The following is a 22,239-nucleotide window of genomic DNA, read 5'->3' on the forward strand; positions in this document are numbered from 1 at the left end:
CTGATATTTAGATATATATGTTTATAATAATTAAGGATTTGACAATAATTCAGAAGAATATGCAAAGAATAATTGCAAGCAAAATCAAAGCTTGGTGTCAGTGGTGATTGCCTATAAATTTGTTAATCTCCGTCAGGATCAATAATGATTTCAGGAACTTTATTCCAGTACTAGCAGTAAAAACCATTACTTAGATGTTTTTTGGACATTATTATCACACTTAAAGGAGCCTGAATTAAATTTCCCTTTAAATATGGTAAAATTTATCCTTCTCATTTCTTTCTATTGAATGTGATGATCTAATTAATGTTTAAGTATATGTCTGTAAATTAATTATTTCTGAAAGTATTAAATAGAGATTATTCAGTTACACGTTTCATAGAGAATGGGTTTGTGGTGTCAGTATTCTACATTGACTCATTGCAGTCAACATATGCTTTCTAAAGAAATATTTGTCAAGTCAGGAAGTACCTTACAGAGGGAGAGTGATCATTTTGACTTTGGGTTAAATGTCTGCTTCTGCTTTGTGGATTTAAGTGTGAACATCAAAAGACTCGCCAATCTAATTGTCCAACAGTACAAGGCTGAGTGGAAATCATCCTTGAAAATATTGATCTTTGATTGGCTAATTAGTTTGCAGCATGATGATGGGCTGACATCAGCCTACCTATACGCAAGATTGTATTTTCAGTAAGGGGTGGGGACTGGATTTATGATTGTACAGACAGGCTAAGGCATGTTATCAAATGAAATATGAGAAAGTATTCTCAGCTTGGTTTATTTGACATTTTCGATCCCTTGTTTCTTCCTACCTTTTGAACTGCTGCATTTTTAATTTCTCTACAATCAGGCGCATAAATGTTGCATTTTTCCTGATTCAGAGAATATCAGCAAAGATAGATATACATGTAAGCAAATGGGAAATCAAATTTTATGCACAGTGCTTTAACCTTAATACTGCATGGTGCATACTGGGGTGATCCTCAAAGACAAAAGTCGTGATACTTTTGACTCGGCATCCCAGATTTGTAATAGCACAACTGAAATCTCCTTTTACCCTGCAGCAACAAAATAATTTAAATAAAACTTCAGATGAGCAGTCTTAACTGCTCCAAACTGAATCTGTCTGTCTTATATTAAAAACACTGATCATAGCATTCTAATAGTTTTACAATTGAAAATAACACTGTGTGAATATGATTCTGGGACTTAAGTCAGTGAAGTGAAATTCCTTCTTATGTTACTCTCCATCTACCAGCCAGAGATTCAAAAGTATTTTAAGAATCCTTACATTCTTTCTCAATTATAAACTTAATTTGTACGAAATGTTGAAAGTGATACGGGAGGGACGTAGAGACAGAATAAAATGGATGAAATTTGGAAGGTGGAAAGTTTTCTTTAGTCATAGCTGCTAGCTCTTGACCTTATTGCATAGATGTCCTACTTTTCCCCACAGTGTGTATGCTGCTGCCCATTATATACTGATTTGTCAGAATTGACCTCTTGATCTTCCACCACCATCCCCCATCCCCTGCAATTCACTTTGTTTGGGGATGGTAGAGTTTGAAGGGAAATGGGGAGGATGAAGTAGAAAATGACATAACCAAGTCCACTTTGATTTTTCTTACGTGCACAACCAGGATCTTTCTTCTGGAGTGTTCTGTCCGAGAGGTTCGAGTAACTGTTGCTACCATCCTAGAAAAAGCCCTGGAGAGTGCCTTGCTTTATCAGGAAAAGGTTAGTAAATTACACATGTGGAATGTCTGTTTTTAATTTAGTTACAAAATAGTTAATATGCCCATGTCTGTGTCAGCAGGTTATGTTATAGAGTTCTAAATTAGCTCAGTGTTTGCTGTATAGTTAGTTCAGTAAGTTAAAAGCTTCTGTGACTGACTAATTTCTTCACAATGCAGATAAGAATGAACCACTTATTAAAATGATTGATGGGAAATAATAAAAATGTACATTTTAATTTTAATCTCTTTTATCTTTACTGCAACCAATGATTTGTCATTTGTAAGTAATACCTGAAGAAAAGCATTGGAAATTGTAGTAAATTACATTTTTTTGGGAAACAATTTAACGTGAATATCAGTGCTGATAAATGGGAAAATCTTTCCTCATCATGGGCTGTACCAGTGTCAATATTCTTAAGTCAGGGTTGTTTGTAGGATAAAATTCCTTCTCGTCAGCCTCATAATGCCTAAAATGTCAGTAAAACATTTGTTCATCAGGATTGAAAATAAAGCCAACTACAACAAGGATGCTAGATGTGTTGCAGGCAGAAAAATTTAATGCACCCCACACCTATGTTGTCTTTGAGAGTAAGAGTTTGCTGCGGAAATTTTCCAACAGCCAAAGCTATGTTTTTCTATGCGTCACCAGCTCTCCATATCCCTGTTCCAGTCAATAGGTAGGCAGTGGGTTAGATGTTGAGAGATTGTGATTGGGAATCAACAGAAGGAAAGCCTTATGAGGACTGGAGGTCAGCGAGGGGGAAGGTTTGGGAGAGAAAGTGAGACTGGTAAACAGTAGTCACTCAGTTTGGAAGGTAGTGGTGGTCACTATTGGAAACAAGGCCAACTGTCCAGTGGTCTGAAATTTGAGATCCTGATGGTGCATGCAAAACAAGAAGAAAGGAATGTGTACAGTTAGTGTGTATGTGAAGGACAACATCTTTTGCCAAGGCATTCTTGACAATTGCACTGTGATGAATGGAAATAGAGAGAAGGCTCAAGCAAAGGGCTTATTCCTGTGATTAAATAGGGATTGATAGCTTTCACTACTGAGCAAATGAAGAACAGTAACAAAGAAACATAAGATTCTCACTGCTTAACACTATCTCTGTGCTCTGATTTTGAATTGAAATTTGAATTGGAATTTTTTGGAGCAATGACATGCAGTTGGGCTAAGTAAAGACCAGCAGGACCCACAGTAGATTTGCTGAGCAAAGGGATTATTTCCACTCATCCAAGTAGCTCAAAATAGGATTTTTTTAAAAAATTGCCCACTGTTTATTTAGTATCTCTGGTGCTGATGTTTAGATTGCTGTAGAAGTGGAAAAAATTAGTCACGGAACAAGTTGCACATGGTTTTTCATGCATTTTTGAAAATGTTCAAAACTAGGTGCAAGATGCTACTTTGATTGTAAATTGATCAAAGATCGATATCAACAGTCATTAAGTACACCTGAAACCCATGAAGATTAATAAAAAAGTGATAGCCATGCCATTGGTTCTGATTAGCTACAAGATGGGGAAGACAGAAATTCGTGTGCATTGCTTCTGATATATATTTTTAAAAATTGACAAGTCATTTCAGTGTGCCTAAGTTATAAGTCAATAAGAAATAAGGACAGGAATAGGCCATTTGGCCCCTTGTGCCTGCTCTGCCATTCTATAGGATCATAGCCAATTTGATATTCCTTACATCTACTTTCTGGCATTTTCCCCCATAACACTTGATTTCCCTACTGATCAAGAGTCTATCTATTTCAGCCTTAAATGTACATAAGGACTCTACCCCATAGTTCTCTGTGGCAAGGAGTTCCAAACTCATTCAGACTTCTGAGAGAAGAAATTCCTCATCACTTCAGTCTTTAATTGGCTTTCCTTTATTCTAACACTATGTTTACTGGTCCTTAACTCTTCCATGAAGTGAAACATCCTCTTAGCACTTACCCTCTCAAGCCCCTTAAGAATCCTGAATGAGATCCCCCTTCATTCTTCTAAACTCAGGTGAATGAGGTGTCAGCCCGTTTAGCCATTGTTCACAAAAACAATCCTTCTATACCAGGGATCTTCCTAATGAACCCGTCTGAACTGCCTTCAATAAAATGATATTTTTCCTTAAGTGGATCAGAACTGCTCACAATACTCTAGATGTGGTCTCAGTAGGACCTTGTACAGTTGCAGTAAGACTTCCCTACTCTTATATTTCAGCTGCCTTGCAATAAGGGCAAACCTTCTATTAGCCTTCTTGATTACCTACTGCACCTGTGTAATGGCTTTCTGTGTTTCATGAACAAGTACCCCCAAGTTTTGTGTTGCATCTTTCTGCGGTTTTTTTCCTCCATTTAAATACTCTATTCTTTCGTCTTCTCTTCCAAAATGAACAGCTTCACATTTTCTCACGTGTTCCTTCATTTGCCAACTTTTTGTCCACTTACTCAACTTAACACTCTGTCTCTGAAAAACTGTACACCTCATAGCCTGCATTTCCACCTATTTTTGTGAAAGCTGTAAATTTGATGATGGTATATTCATTTCCTTCTTCCAAGGCATTAATAGATATATATTGTAAACATTTGCTGTCCCAGCCCTGATCCCTGTGGAACCTCATTGCTCACAGGTTGCCAACCTGACAAAGAATCCCTTATCCCTATTCACTATTTCCTGCCCATGAGCCAATCCTCTATCCATGTCAATATACTATCTCCAGCACTGTGGGTTCTTATGACTTAACTTTTTGTGAGGTAACTTGTTGAGTACCTTCTGGAAATCCAAACACAACACATCTGCTGAGTCCCCTGCATCACTCTGGATGAGATTTCCTCGAAAACTCTAATAAATTAATCAGATGTGATTTCCCTTTCGTAAAGCCGTGTTGACTCTGCTTGATTAGATTGATTTTTCAAATGTTCTACTATTACTTCCTTTAAAAATTGATTCCAGTACTTTTCCAACAATAGATTTTAGGCTAATCGACCTACAGATACCTGCTTTTTACATCCCTCACTTTTTGAAAATGGGTCGCACATTTGCAGGTTTCCAATCCTCAAGCATTTCTCCATAATTCAACCAATGCAACTACTATTTGTGTAGCTAACCCTTTTAGGATCCTAGGATACAAGCTTTTAGGGACCTTATCTGCCTTTAACCCTATTAGTTTGTCTAATGCTACTTCTCTAGTAAAGATACGGCAAATTTTGTTTTAACCAGCGTGTTATGAACTAGCACTCTTAATAAACTGGCAAAAATGGTATCGCGAGGTTTACTGTATTATTCCATCCAATGATTATAGTTTTAAAATTTATTTACGTCAGTGTAACTATACTTGTTCAATTGAATGGCCACATTAAATATCAACTTCAAATCAATTTCTCCTCAAATATCTCAATCTACCACAATGGCCAAGTAGTCAGTTAAGAGTGAGTGAGAAGGCTGTCTGCCAATGAGTTTTATTTAAGACGAAGTTGCATCATTATTTAAGTGATTTATGCTGTAAATAAAGTATAAAAGTGATGTATTTACCCCTTACATTATGTATCTATTACTTAGTGTTTACATTGATTATGCACACCTCTTGATTATCCAGAATATTTGACTAGCCGGCACGCTCCTGGTCTCAAGGATACTGGTTAATAAAAGTTTGTTGTACTTAATTCTTCCTCCGTATTCTTTAGTTTTAAAAGGACGTTTTCAGTATCTTGCACTGTAAAGACTGGTGCACAATATTTGTTTAACTCCTCTGCCATTTCCTTGTTCCCCATAATAGTCATCCGAGATTTATTTTCTCAGGGGCCTATGTTTGCTTTGACCTCTCCCTTTCATACATTTAAAGAAGCTCCTATTGCCAGTTTTTATATTCCAAGCTAGTTTGTCTCTGCAGTTTACTTTCTCTGACTTTATTTATCTTTTTGGACCTCCTTTGCTGGATTCTAAATTTATTGTGTTGTCAATGACTTTAGCCTCCTTTGTTTTTTGTTTCAACTTAATACTGTCCTTAATTTCCTTTTGTTAGCTTTGGTTGGTTTATCTGTCTCTTAGAATCTTTCCGCCTTACTAGGATGAATTTTTGCTGAGAGTCATGAATTGCCTCCTTAAATGATTGCCACTGTTTGCTTACTATCATTCCTGTTAATCTATCAGCCCAGTTCATTGTAGCTAACTGTATCATCACTACATTGTAATTCCCTTTAGTTAAGTTATCCTGTTGCTTCTGACCCAAGTTTCTCATTCTCAAACTGAAAATTAAATTCAATCATACTATGATCACTACTTCCTAGGCAATCTTTAACTCCAGAATCTTTTATTAAACTTGCCTTATTACCTATTACCAGATCCAAGGTAGCCTGCCCTCTGGTTGGCTCCATAACGCATTGCTCTTGAAAACTATCCCTAATGCAGTCAATGAAGTTGTTGTTCTAGGTACCCTTTCCAACTTGATTTACCCAACCGACATTAAGGTTAAAGTCTCCCATAATTATCGTTGTCGTCTTTTTGTACGTTTCCATTATTTGTTTTATAACCTTGGCCACAAAATGGCTACTGTTTGGGGGTCTATACACTACTCCTTATAACGTTTTCTTTCCCTTTTATTTTACCTTCACCCAAAAGGACCCTACATCATTCTACCCTAGATCATCTCTCATTTCATTTCTTATGAACAGACCTATTCACCACCTTTTCAATCCCTCTTGTCTCTCTGAAAGGTCAAATGTCCCCGAATGTTAAGTTCCCAGATTTGATCATCTTGTAAGCATGTTTCTGTTATAGCTATGAGGTCATATTCATTTGTCTCTATTTGAACTGCCAATTTGTCTACCTTATTCCTAATGCTTAATTTATAAAGATACAAAGCCTTTTAAATTTGTTCTATAATTGAATTTACCTACATTTTTATGGTTCTTATGCCACGTTTTTGATATTGGAAAGAAGGCCACCTTTATATATTTTCAGTCAAACTGTTCAGACGTGACATGCCATGAACCTGGGCCTTCTAGTCCAGAGGTAGGGACACTGCCACTGTACCTCAAGAGCCCTTACTACCACATTATTTGAATTCAGTGTGCCTTTACTGCATGCTCAGTAAGAAGCAAAGTAGTACTATGGAATATGATCTTAGCAAAATGGTGATCTCTTGATCCTTTCCAAGTGATTTGTTCACCCATTTTTAACAACCCAGTGTCTGTCTTAATTAAGTTGTTTGAATGTTTTTAATAAGATTGTTTGTAACTTCAGCTCAGAGGATTGGACCAGTTGTTGGATGTGCTGCTTTCTTTGCTTGACAAGGATGTCGCTGAAAATTGCAAAAATTGCTCCCAGTACTTCCTCCTCTTCAACAACTTTGTACAGAAGGTATAGTATATAGTTGATATATTTTAATTGTGCTAAATATAGACTACCCAAACTTGTGATATAATGTTAGGTTTTCAATATTGGAGAGTTTATGTGCACAAAGGCAAAACTAGCCATAATTGAATAATCCGATTATCATTTCACCCAGTTGGAATGTAACTTCAGTTTGCTAATGATGGAAGAAGTTGAATTTTGGTAATTTGCTGAGCATGTTATTACATCCTACAAGGTTAAAATAAAGTCTGGAATTAAGAGCCTAATGATGACCATGAAACCCTTGTCAATTGTTGGAAAACACATCTGGTTCGCTCGTGTCATTAGGGAAGGAAACTGCCATCCTTATCTGGTCTAGCTATATAAAAGTATGAGTCAAGAGTATGGTGCTGGAAAAACACAGCAGGTCAGGCAGCATCCGAGGAAGAGGAAAATCAACCTTTCGGGCAAAAGCCCTTCATCAGGAATGAAGGGCCTTTTTCAATTTTCCTGCTCCACACCACACTCTTGACTCTAATCTCCAGCATCTGCAGTACTCACTTTTGCCTACACAGAAATGTGATTGACTCTTAATTCCCCACTGAGCAATTAGGGATGGGCAATAAATACTGGCCTAGTCAGTGATTCTCACATCCTGAGAATGAATAATTAATAATAAAACTTACAACTCTGAATCGGGCTCCATCTCTTTAAGTAAACTTTGATCCACAATATTTTGATACCATAAGAACACTGACTAATTTCATACATGAAGGCTTTTATTTAAGTCCCTTCCTTCTTGTCTCCTTCCCCAACACTTTATTTTTGCATGTCAAACATGTTATTCGTTAGGTCAATGTGAACATGTACAGAGAAAATAGAATTAAAGCTACAAATTTCAGGGTTTCTTTTTTGGAACTGACCCCTTTGAATGGATTTCCATCTAACTCTTGTGACTTTGAGCATGTAATTCTGACTCGCAGATGACTTCAAGAGGTTCATTCACTTATTTGAACTGTGAACTATTGAGTAAATTGAACTGTTTGTGATATCTTGTCACTTAGGGTTTCAAGGCATGCCAGCTACTATTCAAACACTCTGCATTCAAACACATGCTTTGTTTTCTTTTGGGCCCATCAAGGCAGAACAATCAGGTAAATATAAGGTGCTTTTTTTTTAAATGCTTCAATAAAGTTCTGCAGCCTCAATTATTGGATGTCACATATTTTGCAACTGGCAACTCTTAAGTTAGTCTGTCAAGTAATCGCTAGTGTAATCAAACTAGTCATATAATAATTGTCCACTTTTCAAATGATCCCTTTTTCAAACCATGTATTCAGTGATCATTGGCATTGCTTTATTGTGTTTACCAAATTATGTTTCATAACCTTGGCTGAAGCAGAAAAATCATAAGACTTATAGTTTTCATTTATGTAAAATATATCTAAGAATAGAAGCAGCACCCCTAAGTATTTCTGTTTTTTTTTTGTGTGTTACGTTTCCAGCATCCATAATTCTTTGTTTTTGTAACAGTTAATATTTTGCAATGATATGAATCATTTCAGGTTGTTTTTACTGCTCAGCACTCAGTACATTATTTTTTCTGACAGAATCGGCGCTGGAGCTCAGCACAGGCCAGAGAATTCTGGTATCTCCATATCACTTTGGCATCACTAGTCCTACACACTGACGTTTCATCTCTAATGACTATTGGTGAGTTGAGTTTTCATTCTTTTAGAGCACATGCTTCCGCCATCAACAAAATATCTCCAAAAAATAAAGCAAATATTGTGGATCTCTGTAGGTCTTTGCACTTCCATGTACATGTCAATTATTGTGTGTGCACAGATAAGGTAAAGGTGACAGGGAAGGATTACGACCCAAGGAGTGGAATTAAGACTCTCTCTGGGATCAGGTAAAATGAGGCGTTGAGAATAGAATGGAAACCGTTGTTTAGCAAGTCGACAAAGTGACTGTCAATATGGTTGGGAATCTATATGATGCATGAAATGTTCTTCAGAACCACTTATTTCCCCAATGAAGTGTTTTTTAAAATTTAGTGTTAACTTGTCATTTGCTCTCTTTGATCGCAGATAATTTTGCACCATTATCTATACTTTATGCAGGGAAGGGGAAGTTAAAAAAACTTACTACAGGGGAACCTCGATTACCCAAACCTGATGGGTGGGCACTATTTCGTTTGGATAATTGATTATTCGGTTAATCGATTAAGTACCTTTCCGCCGGGGCTCAGAGTTTTTAAAGTCTGCTCCCTGTTCAGGAGACTGCAGAAGCACACAGCGCACAAGACACTGCCTCCTCCCATGCCCATCTAACGCCTCCGCGCCCCCCCACCCTGTCCAACAACCTCCTGCTCGCCGCCCCCTCCCCCCAACCCCATCCAAAATCATCCCCCCGCCCAACCCCCCCATCCCAGTCTAGCACTGCCCCCCGCACCCCCAGCCCAGTCCAGCACTGCCCCCCCACACCCCCATCCCAGTCCAGCACTGCCCCCGCCTCCCATCCCAGTCCAGCACTGCCTCTGCCCCTTTCCCCGTCCAGCACCGCCGACCCCTTCCCCGTCCAGCACCGCCCCCAAATCCCCCATCCCCGTCCCGCACTGCCCTGCCCCCCATCCCTGCCCAGCACTGCCCTGCCCCCCCATTCCCATCCAGCACTGCCCCCGAACCCCCCATCCCCGTCCAGCACTGCCCCCATCCCCATCCAGCGCTGCCCCAGCCCCTCCAGCCCTGCCTAGCACTGCCCCACACCCCCATCCTGCACAGCCCCAGCCTCCCCCATCCCTGTCCAGCACAGCCCCCGCACCCCATCCCTGTCTAGCACCGCCCCCCATCCCCGTCCCGCAATGCCCTGCCCCCCATCCCTGCCCAGCGCTGCCCCGTCCCCATCCCCATCCAGTGCTGCCCCTGTCCCCATCCCCATCCAGCGCTGCCCCTGCCCCTCCAGCCCTGCCTAGCACTGCCCCACACCCCCATCCCCATCCAGCGCCGCCCCCGCCACCCCATCCCCGTCCTGCACAGCCCCCGCCTCCCCCATCCCTGTCCAGCACAGCACCCGCCCCCATCCCTGTCTAGCACCGCCCCCCATCCCCGCCCAGCACTGCCTTTGCCCCCCAATCCCCATCCAGAACTGCCTCCGCCCCTCTCATCCCTGTCCAGCACTGCCCCCACACTCCCAATCCCAGTCCTGCAGTGCCCATCCCCCAACCAACCCCACATCCCTGTACAGCACTGCCCCGCATCCCCCTTCCCAGTCCAGCACTGCCCCTGCCCCCCAACCTACCCCCCACTTCCCCATCCAATGCTGCCCTGAGTTATTCCGTGATCTAACTAAACTGAAAAACTCTCAATACCAGAAATCATAAGTACACAGATTTTACTTAAGCCAATGCTTTGCTTTTCTAAGTTAAATGGCAACTGCTCCAAATGTGGATAATTCAATATTGAGTGCCAATTTTCATTAAAAATATGTTATTCTGTTTTTCACTTGCTGTATGCTTGATGTTTGAGAACTAAAGGATTTATATTTGCTAAGAAAATATTTGTTTTTTTGTTCAAGATCCTGGACCATATAAATGGCATATGCCAACCCCACAGGTACCTTTACATCAAGATGTGGAAACACTGTTCAGACCTGAAGGACAGGCTTACCTGCTTGAGGTATTTATTTTATTCTCTTAAGGAACTGGTGCAGCCTACACTTTATGATAGGACACTATATGGAAGTTAATTGATAGTGTGTGTATATCTAAAAAAGTAGAGAAGGAAGGCAGACTTAAATGATGAACGTCAAAACAGCATTCTGCAATCCGTATTATTTGGGATATTGCATCATCTTAAAGCCTTGATTTCATGCCTTTCCAATTATAAAGTGCAAATTCCTTGATGAATGGATCAAAGAGGATGATAAAATTCATGCTACAGGAAAAGGAAGACATTGTTCCGTGTAATTTGTATTAAGTTGGAAGGATATGAAAAGTGTTTAATTAATTGGTGCTTTGCGATTGCTTCAGGTTATGTATGCTATGCGAGAGCTGACCGGATCTTTGTCAGTCATCTCTGATATGGTGACTTACTGCTGTTTCTGCAATGAACGCTTCTCCTTGGTGCAAGTCCTACAGATAATTAAGGTAAATGACCTGTTTGGAAAGAGCATTTGATCTTCCAGCATTTTATTTTGCTTCTGTTACACAAGAGAGGAAAGGATATCTGTTATTCAAAATGGAACATCTTTAAATAATGTAACTTAACAGCAAAAAGTTCTCTACATTGGAACAGAATATACATGCTGGCTTCCCTTGCAATAGATAAGTGGCAATAGCAATACTCAAGTGGCAGGGTTGTGAAATAATGTATTAGTTAATTACAAGTAAGCATCATAGTTTCTTTAGTGATGTTTGTTTTGGGGTAAATATTTGTCAGGGCACCATGAAAAATCCCTTGTTGCTATTCAGTAATACTATGGGATATTTTACAATCCAAAAGGGGCCAGATATAGCTCTATTTAACCTTCATGTTACACTCCTTCAGCACTGCATGAAGTATCACCCTAAGCTATGAGCTTATCTCTGCAATATGACTTAATCCCATGTGTTCCTAATTTAGGCAGACTGCTACCACAGGGTAATGAGTTAAGCCTCAGTAGCTACCCACCTGATTCTGCCGAATTGTATGCAGCTTTGTGTTGTGGATTCCTATCTATTCTATATTATTAGAAGAAGGTTTATTGGATTGATACTTGACATGAGCAGGTTGTGATATGAGGAAAGGTTGGACCAACTGAAACAGCTAGTGACAAATTGATTGAAGTATACAAGATGCTGAGATGTCTTGACAAGGTGGATGTGGAAAGGTTGTTTGAGCTCGTCCACAACTAGGGAGCACTGTTTAAAAGTTCAGCGTCACTCTTTCAGAGCAAAAATAAGGAAATAGTTTTTCTCTGTTTGTGAGACTTTAGAGCTCTGCCTCAGAAGGCAATAGAGGTGAAGTCATTGAATATTTATAAGGCAGAGAAGATGGATTCTTGTTAGGGAAGGGAATCAAAAATTATTGGGGTAGGTGAGAACAAAGAATGTCTGATCAGCCATGACATTATTGAAAAGTGAAGCAGACACGAGGGGCCAAGTGACCTTTTGTCCCAAATTTATATGTTCATGACAGAAATTTTCATGACTTTGACTGATTTAGATCCTATCAGGTTAGGCAAACTTTCATCTTCAATGGTGGAGTTTCCAGTACCATGTTCTCATTGTAACACAATTACTTACCTGTGTGTTTGAAATCAAATGGCCCAAACGTAAAATTCTAATTCTTGAGCAGATTGCTTATTCAGCTACTTCACTATGTTTATTAAGAGCCTATTATAACCCTTAAAAAGAAAAGTCACTGGAGAATTGTCAGGTTTCAGTCTTCCTTGACTTTTAAATCATGCCGATTATACCAATTTCCTTTTCGACAGAGTCAGTTGGAGACAGCTCCACCTCATGAACTGAAGAACATTTTCCAGTTACTGCATGAAATTCTGGTAAGTGAGAGTATTCTAACCATTACCTTTTATAGAGTCAGTGCAAAGAAGTAAAAAAATAAAAAGGTCAGAGATGAAATGATTCATTGGTGTTAAAAGCGGTTGAGAGAATACCAGTGGTCAAAGTGGACTTCATGTTCCTTTTTGTTTATTGATGGTAAAGTTCGTTCTTTCTGTGTTCCATCTTTGGAACTCACTGCACACCAAAAATATCAGCGTTTAAGTGCAGACAGATTGAGGAAAAGCCTTGCCCCCAAAACAGTCTCATAACTACCTTTAAGAAAGTGAAACCTTTGGTTAGTGTATACCTGTTATTTCAAAGTAGTACTGACAGGGTTTGGAGCAGGCTGTCTGGGAAGGAAGAAGTGGAACAAAAGAAAGGAGCAAAAAACATTTCACAAGAAATTAATTATTATTCTCAACACAAATTGTGGTTTTATTTATGTAATGTTTTGAATAACTAACAGCAGGCTGGCTTGTTGGCAGTACAGAAAATAAATTTTAACTTTCATGTAGCCAACTGGCAGATTGCACCAGGAGCCCACATAACCTGAGGCAAGGAGTTGATATGGCAAAAATATTCATTATAACATATTCTGTTTTTCTCCTTTCAACTTTATCAAGGTAATTGAAGATCCATTGCAATCTCGTCGCCTGAAGTTTGCCTTTGAATCAGAAAAAGGACTGCTAGGTACAACTTTTGTACTTGTCTTCATTTCCTTCACCCTGATCAATCTTTATGCTAAATGTTACTTCCCATGGGTGTCATTTTGTAACACTGATAACTCTCTAGTGCCTTTGTTATTGGCTTATTCCCCGTATACATCATAGACACCAGGAAAATAGGTGCAGGAGTATCCCATTCCTGCTGTCTCTCCATACCCCCCGAGCCCTTCAGCTGCAAGGGCCACATCCAGTTCCCTCTTGAATGTATCTAACAAACTGGCCCCCAACAGCTTTCTGTGGTAACCTTCTGTGCCTCTAGCAGCAATATCAACTTTCATTTGTATAGCGCTTTTAACCAAGAAGTACATCTCAAGGTCTTCATAGTGCTGTAATTGGACAATAGCAGACTTTGATCTAAGTCAACAAGCTAGATTTTAAGGTGGTTCTTAAATAACAAAAGGAATCTGGAGAAGTGCATGTATTTTGGAAAGGAACTTTGGAGCCTGCAGCCATTAGGTAAAAGCACCGCCTCCAGTGATTTGTCAAATGGAAGGATGGATGATTAAAAAGGCCAGATTGTATTTCATTTAAATGGGTAGGAGGCTTTTAAGCTGCACCAGGTCTCAGAGATCTGGAGGGTCAAAGCTATAAAAGTCTTGTAAGCATAAAATCAGTATTTTAAATTAGGCCTTTAAGGGAGTATAGATAGCTGGGCTTGGGATGAGCTGATGTTTACCAAAAGTGGATTAGCAGCCGAGAGCATTGGTATTGCCATGCATGAAAGTAACAATGGCATGGATAAAGGATACAACAATAGTTGAACCAAGGCCAGCTTAATAAAATGTGGAGTTGCATAAAGACACAAGAAACTTTGGGGTCAGAAACTTAATTTGAATTGCGCAACCAAATTAATTCATCCTGAGACGATTGCTGATCAGGGAAATGGAGTCATTATCAAATTTAAAAATTTAATGGCAGAAGTTAAAACGCTACTTTCAGCCTTCCCTTTGTTTAGCAGCAGGATATTCTTTGTTAGTCAATACTAGACATTAGACAAGCAGTCCCACCATACAGATGCAAGGTTGATAGAAATAAATGTCAAGGTTGATTTCAGAGCAGCATGTAAATGATGAAAATAGGAAGGGTTATTGAGAGTAATCCAGAAGTAACAAGCTGAGAAGAAAAGCCATTGCTGGAGATCTTGTTGCTGCACATTGTTAAGTAGGACTTGAAAACAAACAAGGGCATTTCAACCCAGCAGGACAAATTGCAGGATGGTGTTGTAGTCAAAAGCTGGAGGAGGTATGGCACAACATAGTCACAAACACGCAGGATGTCAAGTATAACTTTGACAAGGCCTGTTTCAATGCAAACCATACAGTAAAGTTGTTTCAGTGTTGTGCCACATACAGTAAGCATTGCCAGAATTGTCGAGCAATAGTGACAAAAGTCAAACCCAACGTTTACTGGTGCATTTTTTTAATCGCCCTATTGGAAGGCTATTGTTTTACCTCCGGTCTTTTCCTGAGGTAGCTTTAGCCATTTGTACTTCTGCAGTTCCAGCTAAGATCACCTGTCTTTTTTTAAATATATTTTTATTTTAAAAGGTAATTTTTGTTTTCTTTTGACAATTACAACAATACAAAACCAAACAATTCAAACTAATATTAAAAATTAAACCTGCTAATTACATAAATAAATAGTAACTAATAACTGAGCTAAAAAAGATAAGTCTTAACAATAATATTAATGATGATATCCATAATATGGCTCGGCAAAACAAAGCAATAGCCCTCGATCATCGTGTGCAAAAGTTTGTACCCATTCATATGTTCGTAGTTCCTCCCCTTCGGGTTCATTACATAGAATTGCCATGGCTATGTAAAGTCTCTTATTAGTACCCAGGTAGTCCAAAAAGGGCCGCTACGTCTTATAGAAATTCTCAGTTTTATGGTGCACCATACTCGTAAGAAAGTCCAAGGGGATGTGCTCCATGACTAGCTAACGTCTGCCAGCCAGCCCCAAGGGGTTTTCCACCACCCACCCTGACAGAATTTTCTTTCTGGCACAAAAAGTGAGGATACTGAAAAAACCTTTTTTTTTGTGTGTATCTAATGAAAGTGAATTAACAAAGCCAGGCAGAAGAGATACCGGGTCCCTCTCCACCTCTGTCTCCAAGGCCTTCTCTATTTCGCCTACCACAGCACTCCAGTATGCCTGCAGTCTGTGGCAGGACCGAAGGCAATGAATAAGTGTACCATGCTCACTTTACATTTAGGGCATATTGGAGATGCTCCAACTTTAAATTTAGGGAATTGGTCTAGGGCCAGATGGACCCTGTGGAGAATCTTCAGTTGCAAGGCGTGGGTCCTGTTTGCAAATTGAGATCCTTCTTGCATTTTCCCAGATATCCTCCCAGATTCCAGAAGAAATCTCAACGTCCAACTCCCTCTCCCAGACCTTACACGGCCGTTCGGTCTTGTCCAAGGGGCACCCTCCCAATAGATGATTAGTGTTGTTAACAGAGAATGTATCCTCAGCACTCAACACCCTCTTCTCCATGTTGGACCTATAAGGATCAGTTAGAAGTGTAGTCTCTTTTTGTGTGAAGTTTCTAATTTGAAAGAAACAAAAGAGGTCCCTACTGGACAATTCATACTTCCGAGCCAACTGGTCAAAGGGCAACAATGTGTCCCCTTCAAATAAATCATCCAGGCAAGACATGCCCCTAGCTGCCCATAGTTAAACCCAGTGTCCATGATCCCTGGCTAAAAGTCCACGTACCAACTATGAGTGTCAAAAATTATGTTTGGTAATGTTGCCCTCACCCTGACACATTCCCCCCCCAAGCCTTGACAGTATTGATGACTAGTGGGCTAGGGAAATATTCCTTAACTGTTCTCATTTTGTCTAAGACAGCAGGCTAATATGCGGGCATCTCACCTGAGATGCTTTGATGTCCAACCGAAGTGAGTGAGGGTTCCCCCGTGCAGAGTCATTCCCGTAAGATAGCAACGAGCTTAACCCCCTGATAGTTTTTCATATCAGGGAGGCCCACTCCTCCCAATCTGTAAGGTAACTGTAATTTAGCCAATTCAATTAGGGGCCGCTTGCAATACCAAATAAAAGAACTAAACCAGCCGCACAGTCTTCTAAATGTTTGCTTAGTAAAAAGCAGAGAAAGCATTCGCGTAGGATACAATAGGTGGGGTAAAATGTTTATTTTAACGAGCGCTATTCGACCTAACCAAGAGATCGGAAGCGCCTCCCATCTACAAAGGCCCTGCTTGATTCTATCAAATAAATGGGCAAAACTGGCTTTAAATAGCTGATCAAAAATGGGAGTAATAAATATAAAGTGTGACCACCTAAAAGGGAACCGAAATCCGCCACCAGGATCAGGCACTCTCAGGAGATCACCCATGGGCATGGACTCTGACTTTGCAAAATTGATCTTACAACCCGAGAAGCCAACAAATAGGTTGATGCATTGTATCAGGTGTAGCACTAAGACTGTTAGGTTTGATAAGAAGACAGGAACGTCATCTGCATACAGTGTGATCTTATGTGACTTTGTCCCCACTTCTGGAGTGGTTCTATTGGGATCCCTACATATTGCCTCCGCCAGCGGTTTGATCACCAATGTGAAAAGTAATAGTGACAAGAGGCAGCCCTGTTGACTACCTCTACAAATATTAAAATTGCTTGACCGTAAACCATTGGTGAGGACTGCGGCAAGAGGATCACTATGCAAAATCTCCACCCACCTGATGAAGGTCTCTCCCAAGCGAAACCGCTTCAGAGTATGAAAAAGATATGGTCACTCGACCCTGTCAAAAGCCTTTTCTGCATCTAAGAAGATCACCAATCCCTATGCTGATTGCTGTTGACATACTTGGATGAAGGGCTTTTGCCTGAAACGTCGATTTTACTGCTGCTCAGATGCTGCCTGAACTGCTGTGCTCTTCCAGCACCACTAATCCAGAATACTTGGATCATATTAAGTAATTTACATTAGATTCATTAGATTCCGTACAGTGTGGAAACAGGCCCTTTGGCCCAACCAGTCCACACCGACTCTCTGAAGAGTAACTCGCACAGATCCACTTCCCTCTGATTAATGCTATGGGCAATTTTGCACGGCCAGTTCACCTGACCTGCACAGCTTTGGACTGTGGGAGGAAAGCGGAGCACCTGGAGGAAACCCACACAGACATGGGGGAGAATGTGCAAACAGACAGTCGCCTGAGGCTGGAATCAAACCTGGGATCCTGGTGCTGCGAGACAGCAGTGCTAACCACTGTGCCACTGTGCTGCCCCTCCTGACACTATCTGTCGATCTGTTTTATGAACCCCATCTGGTCTTCCTTCGTGATGGAGGGCAGTACAGTTTCTAGCCTTAATGCCAGATAGGATTTTGAAGTCGACATTCAGAAGTGATTTTTGATTTGGAGATGCTGGTGTTGGACTGGGGTGTACAAAGTTGAAAATCTCACAACACCAGGTTATAGTCCAACAGGTTTAATTGGAAGCACACTAGCTTTCGGACTACCACTTGATGAAGGAGCAACGCTCCGAAAGCTAGTGTGCTTCCAATTAAACCTGTTGGACTAAAACCTGGTGTGTGATTTTTAACTTTGACATTCAAGAGTGAAATGCGTCTACAGGAAGCACAGTCCTCTGGAGCCTTCCCTTTTGTTAAGAATGAGACAGATATTCGCTTCTGTCAGAGATGGTGGGAGGAGGCCATGACTATGTGGGTCTTTCAGTATACTGAGCATGGCCCTGACAATATACATGGCCCTGCATGTTCTTCGAAGTCTGTTTCTCTGGTAAGATTTTTAAAACATTCATCATTGAACTGTCACATTTGGAAAACCGAAAAATTCCAAATTCTGAAAGCAGCTGGTCCCGAGCATTTCAAATAAAGGATCTTCTACTGTACATGATGCCACTGAGACCAGATGTGCTGCGGGGTTCAGAGAAAGATCAATCCTGGTATGGCATTTATGTGGATTCGAAAAGAATGTGAAGTCCCTGCCGGTAGGGTGAAGCTGCCTCCAAACATCTTCCAACCCCGTTTCAGCACACAAATCTCTGAATTGTTGAGATCGCAAAAAAGGTATCGGGCCTTTGGGCAATCACTACCATAGGGTCGATGAGACAATTGGAAACCCCTCCTACAACGTGTTGAGATGCAAGGTTAACCAGTCTACTAAGTGCGTCTGTCAAGAATTTAAAGGCCGGGGGACAGTAAACATTTAAGTTCCTGTATTCTTTGCCATGTATCAAAGCTTTAAGGATTACAAGTCTCCCGTGGGTGTCTTTATTGCACTCTAACAACTTAAATGGGAGATTCTTTCTAACTAAAATGGCTATCCCTCTACTCCTCGTATTGAAAGATTAAAAATAAACCTGGTCATAGAGTAAAAAGTGAGGTCTGCAGATGCTGGAGATCAGAGCTGAAAATGTGTTGCTGTTTAAAGCGCAGCAGGTTAGGCAGCATCCAAGGAACAGGAAATTCGACGTTTCGGGCCAGAGCCCTTCATCAGGAAGGGCCCTTCATAAACCTGGTCATAGCCATTCTGTTGCAGCTTCAAATGCTCTGCATCATCTAAGTGTGTTTCTTGTAATAAGGCAACATCCTTTTAAGGCTGGAAAATACCTTCTTCCTCTTGACAGGTGAATGACTCCTCTTAATATTCCAGGTGCACCACTTAAACACATCCATAGCCATTACCTTCTATAGCACCATTTAGACTCCAGAGAGGAAGAACCCGAACTACATATCTCTGCGCTTTAATGTAAAAGAATTCACACAATCCAAAAACTACACAGTCTAAAATATCTACAGCCAACAACTCGACAAAACTTACAAAAACGATGTACTGCAAAAACAGATCAACAAAAAAAATCACCAAAGGCACTGATTGGAGGAATTTACCTCCCCATTCAAAGGGGGTCCCTCCACACCTCCGACCCTACTAACCATCCCAACCACCTTCTCAACTCTTACCAGCTAGGGTCTCGCCCCATACACTGACCACCCAGGAGAGAAAAAAACAAACACCCAAAAGCAAGGTTAGTACTATAAACAAGTAAACAAAAAATAAATATGTCACCCATCCCTTAACATAACTTAGAGATTAAAAATAAATATTGTATCCATCCTAGACATCATTTCATGCAACCTATTACTAGAAAAGAGACTACACCAAATCCTTTTTAAAGAAGAGCAAACCTGAACAACTCTGACCACTATGCATATTCAGCCTTTTGACTTAAGTCAACGTGTCCACAAAGTTCTTCGCTTTCTCTGGCTGGTCAAACAAACGTATGGATTGATCCGAATCACTGCTGGATATCTTAAAGAATACTGGATCCCAAGCACTCTCAATCTCCTCTTGACACCATTATAGGACTTCCTTTTCCAGACCACTGACAAGTCTTGAAAAAAACATGACCCTGGCGGCGCCACATACCAACACCCTCTAATCCCTCCCCTGTGCTCTAGAGGCTTCCATGACCTTCTGCTAGTCTTTGTAATCATGAAACCTCACCAGGACAGGGCGTGGGCACTGATCCGCACCTCACTTTTGTGCCACAATCAGTGGGCTCTTTCAATTGTTATCCTTCCCTTTTCAACCTCCAAACCAAGGGACTCTGGGAACCACTTCTTGAAGACCTTGACCAGCTGCTCACTTTCCGTCCCCTCTGGTATACCAACAATACTCAGGTTCTTTCTTCTGCCCCTGTATTCGAGATTGTCTACCAGATCCAACAGACCATGGACGTGTGTTTCCAGGGCTTCAATCTGGCTCTTGGAGGAATCAGTCTCTGCCTGTACCCACACAGCCAGGTGCTCAAGCTCATCGGTCCTTTTTCACACGTCTTGCAGCATAGCAGATACAGGAGCCAGCTTCTCTTCAATTTTTTTCCTGGATCTGCCTCCCTAGAACCTTGCGAGATTTGGCCAGCTCCTCAACCAGAGTCAGGTGAGTAAGTAAGCCTGCTGCTTCAGAGAACTGGACCATGGCCTGGCCCTGGATGAGCTTCCTCCTTTCTTCAGCATTCTTCAGCTGCAAGGACCAAGCTAAGTAGTTTGTTCATGTTTCTAGCTCCTTTACTGTGTTTTTACTCTCAGTAAAGTATGTGGAAGGGGTTCTGGCTCTGTCGGGTCGACGTTGCAGCATGGAGCAAACGCGATCCTAACAGGGCGCTGCCATCTTGGATCCTCCCAAGATCATCTACCATTATATATGCCATAGATTGAACCTCAGCCTTCCAATTTTAAAGACTCCGGACTGTGTTTACCCACTAAGCCTTAAGTAGTTAAATTGCTGAATATTTTTCAACAGCTGAATTGTATTTTATTTGCACCCTGCCCCCCCCCCCCCCCCCCTCCTATTCTTGTTCTGTATGCATGTATTTGTATATTGTTATGAACTCAGCTGATGGCAATACTGAAGCCCAATCTTTGGAAGAAACTTGGCTTCATAGATCATAAATTTTTGCATTTGATTACCATGAAGGTTAATCCTGTAATGTATTCACACAAGGCTGCAGATATTATTTAGCAATAGCATAAGTTTATTACACAAAAGAAAAAAAATCAAAATTATGCATAATATATATTTACATATTATGTATATATATGAAAGTCAGAAAGATCTTAACACAAAAAAAAAGCAAAGCTAAGTTCCTATCTATTCCCCAACATTATACTTTTGGAAATCCTTAAATTCCAGAGTAAGTCTACTCCTATCTCAATTCTTATTTGCTTAACTGCCTTCTCCCAGTTCCTTTCTTTAGAATATGGAGGCAGTTTTACGATGCTTTTCCCAGTCCCCTGACATGACTCTTTAAAAAATCTGATTTCCCAAACTGTTTTCAATTTTGATAACATGAGGATTTTTAATCTAAACTCTCCTGACTAAGAAATTCCACAAATCATAAACACTTTGGTTCCCCTGAACTAAAAACTTGATTCATCTGCTGGGAGAAACCATTCTAGCTTCTGATTCCTCAGATCTGAAACCTTGAATATTCTGAAGTCAAAATAAAACAAATAATTCCCTAGTCTCTTGAAAGATGAGCAGTATAAACATTCTATCCATTAACACTCCAGGGGTTCTCTCAGGCACTTGACTGTAGTCACTTGTGTTGTTGGAATTGATGCATATAAGTCACTGTTCTAAATCACTTCCTGACCAGGTTTTAAAAAAACACCTTCAGAAAACTGACACACATCCATCTGCCTCTATTTTCAAATCCAAATCCCAAAATATATAATATATATGATGTATAATATCCAACTTTCGCTATAGAATGGTACCCTCTGTTGTATACAAAGCTAGTGGATGGCTTAGATTAACTGCACCAACTAGTGTTTTGTTGACAATCTGTGGCCATAGATCTAAATTGAAATTATGGATGTTCTCTCTCCACAGCCCTGATGCATCAGAGTAACAATGTTGACAGCAGCCGCTGCTACCAGTGCATCAAATTCTTAGTCCTATTAGCTCAGAAGTAAGTACTCAAACTTAATACTTAAAAGTGTTTTGGAAATATGAGCATTGATTTTGCTGGTTATTTGTGGATGATTTGTAAACTTTAAAGTTGAATAATGCCTTAAGGTAATTCACTGTAGAGAGGAACAAAGAATTTGTAAAAGGCCTGAGAGGTGATCCACAGACTACTCGTAAAAAACTGTAGAAAAATACATAGAGAGGCAAAGATTAGGGAATAATGAAGAATATTGCTGAGACATCTGAACGCTCTGATTATTTGAAGTGTAGGTGGATAACAAGAGGCTGCTATGCGCTCAGAGGAAATATATATTTGGATCAAAGCTGAGTCTTCAACATTAGACTATATCAAAGTGTTAATAAGTGTAAAAGTGTTTGATTCAACTGTACTTATCACTCAGTTTGAAAAACAAAACTTGCAGCACTAACTTACACAAGTCAGGTTTAGA

At 40.4% G+C, this 22,239-nt stretch overlaps 1 protein-coding gene across 2 annotated transcripts in view; it reads left to right on the forward strand.

Annotated features, from left to right (window-relative positions):
- The window catches only part of usp24 (ubiquitin specific peptidase 24), a 184,242-nt gene that overhangs the window by 156,698 nt on the left and 5,305 nt on the right, over positions 1 to 22,239 (forward strand). For both annotated transcript variants that reach the window (XM_060830532.1, XM_060830533.1), the window contains exons 55-63: positions 1,641 to 1,737; positions 6,963 to 7,079; positions 8,117 to 8,206; positions 8,663 to 8,765; positions 10,632 to 10,732; positions 11,086 to 11,202; positions 12,531 to 12,596; positions 13,221 to 13,287; positions 21,713 to 21,791. In XM_060830532.1, coding sequence (XP_060686515.1) covers positions 1,641 to 1,737; positions 6,963 to 7,079; positions 8,117 to 8,206; positions 8,663 to 8,765; positions 10,632 to 10,732; positions 11,086 to 11,202; positions 12,531 to 12,596; positions 13,221 to 13,287; positions 21,713 to 21,791 — 837 coding nt within the window. The remainder of the gene's footprint in view (positions 1 to 1,640; positions 1,738 to 6,962; positions 7,080 to 8,116; positions 8,207 to 8,662; positions 8,766 to 10,631; positions 10,733 to 11,085; positions 11,203 to 12,530; positions 12,597 to 13,220; positions 13,288 to 21,712; positions 21,792 to 22,239) is intronic.

This window comes from Hemiscyllium ocellatum, chromosome 9 (assembly GCF_020745735.1).
Source record: "Hemiscyllium ocellatum isolate sHemOce1 chromosome 9, sHemOce1.pat.X.cur, whole genome shotgun sequence".
Taxonomy (NCBI): Eukaryota; Metazoa; Chordata; class Chondrichthyes; order Orectolobiformes; family Hemiscylliidae; genus Hemiscyllium; species Hemiscyllium ocellatum.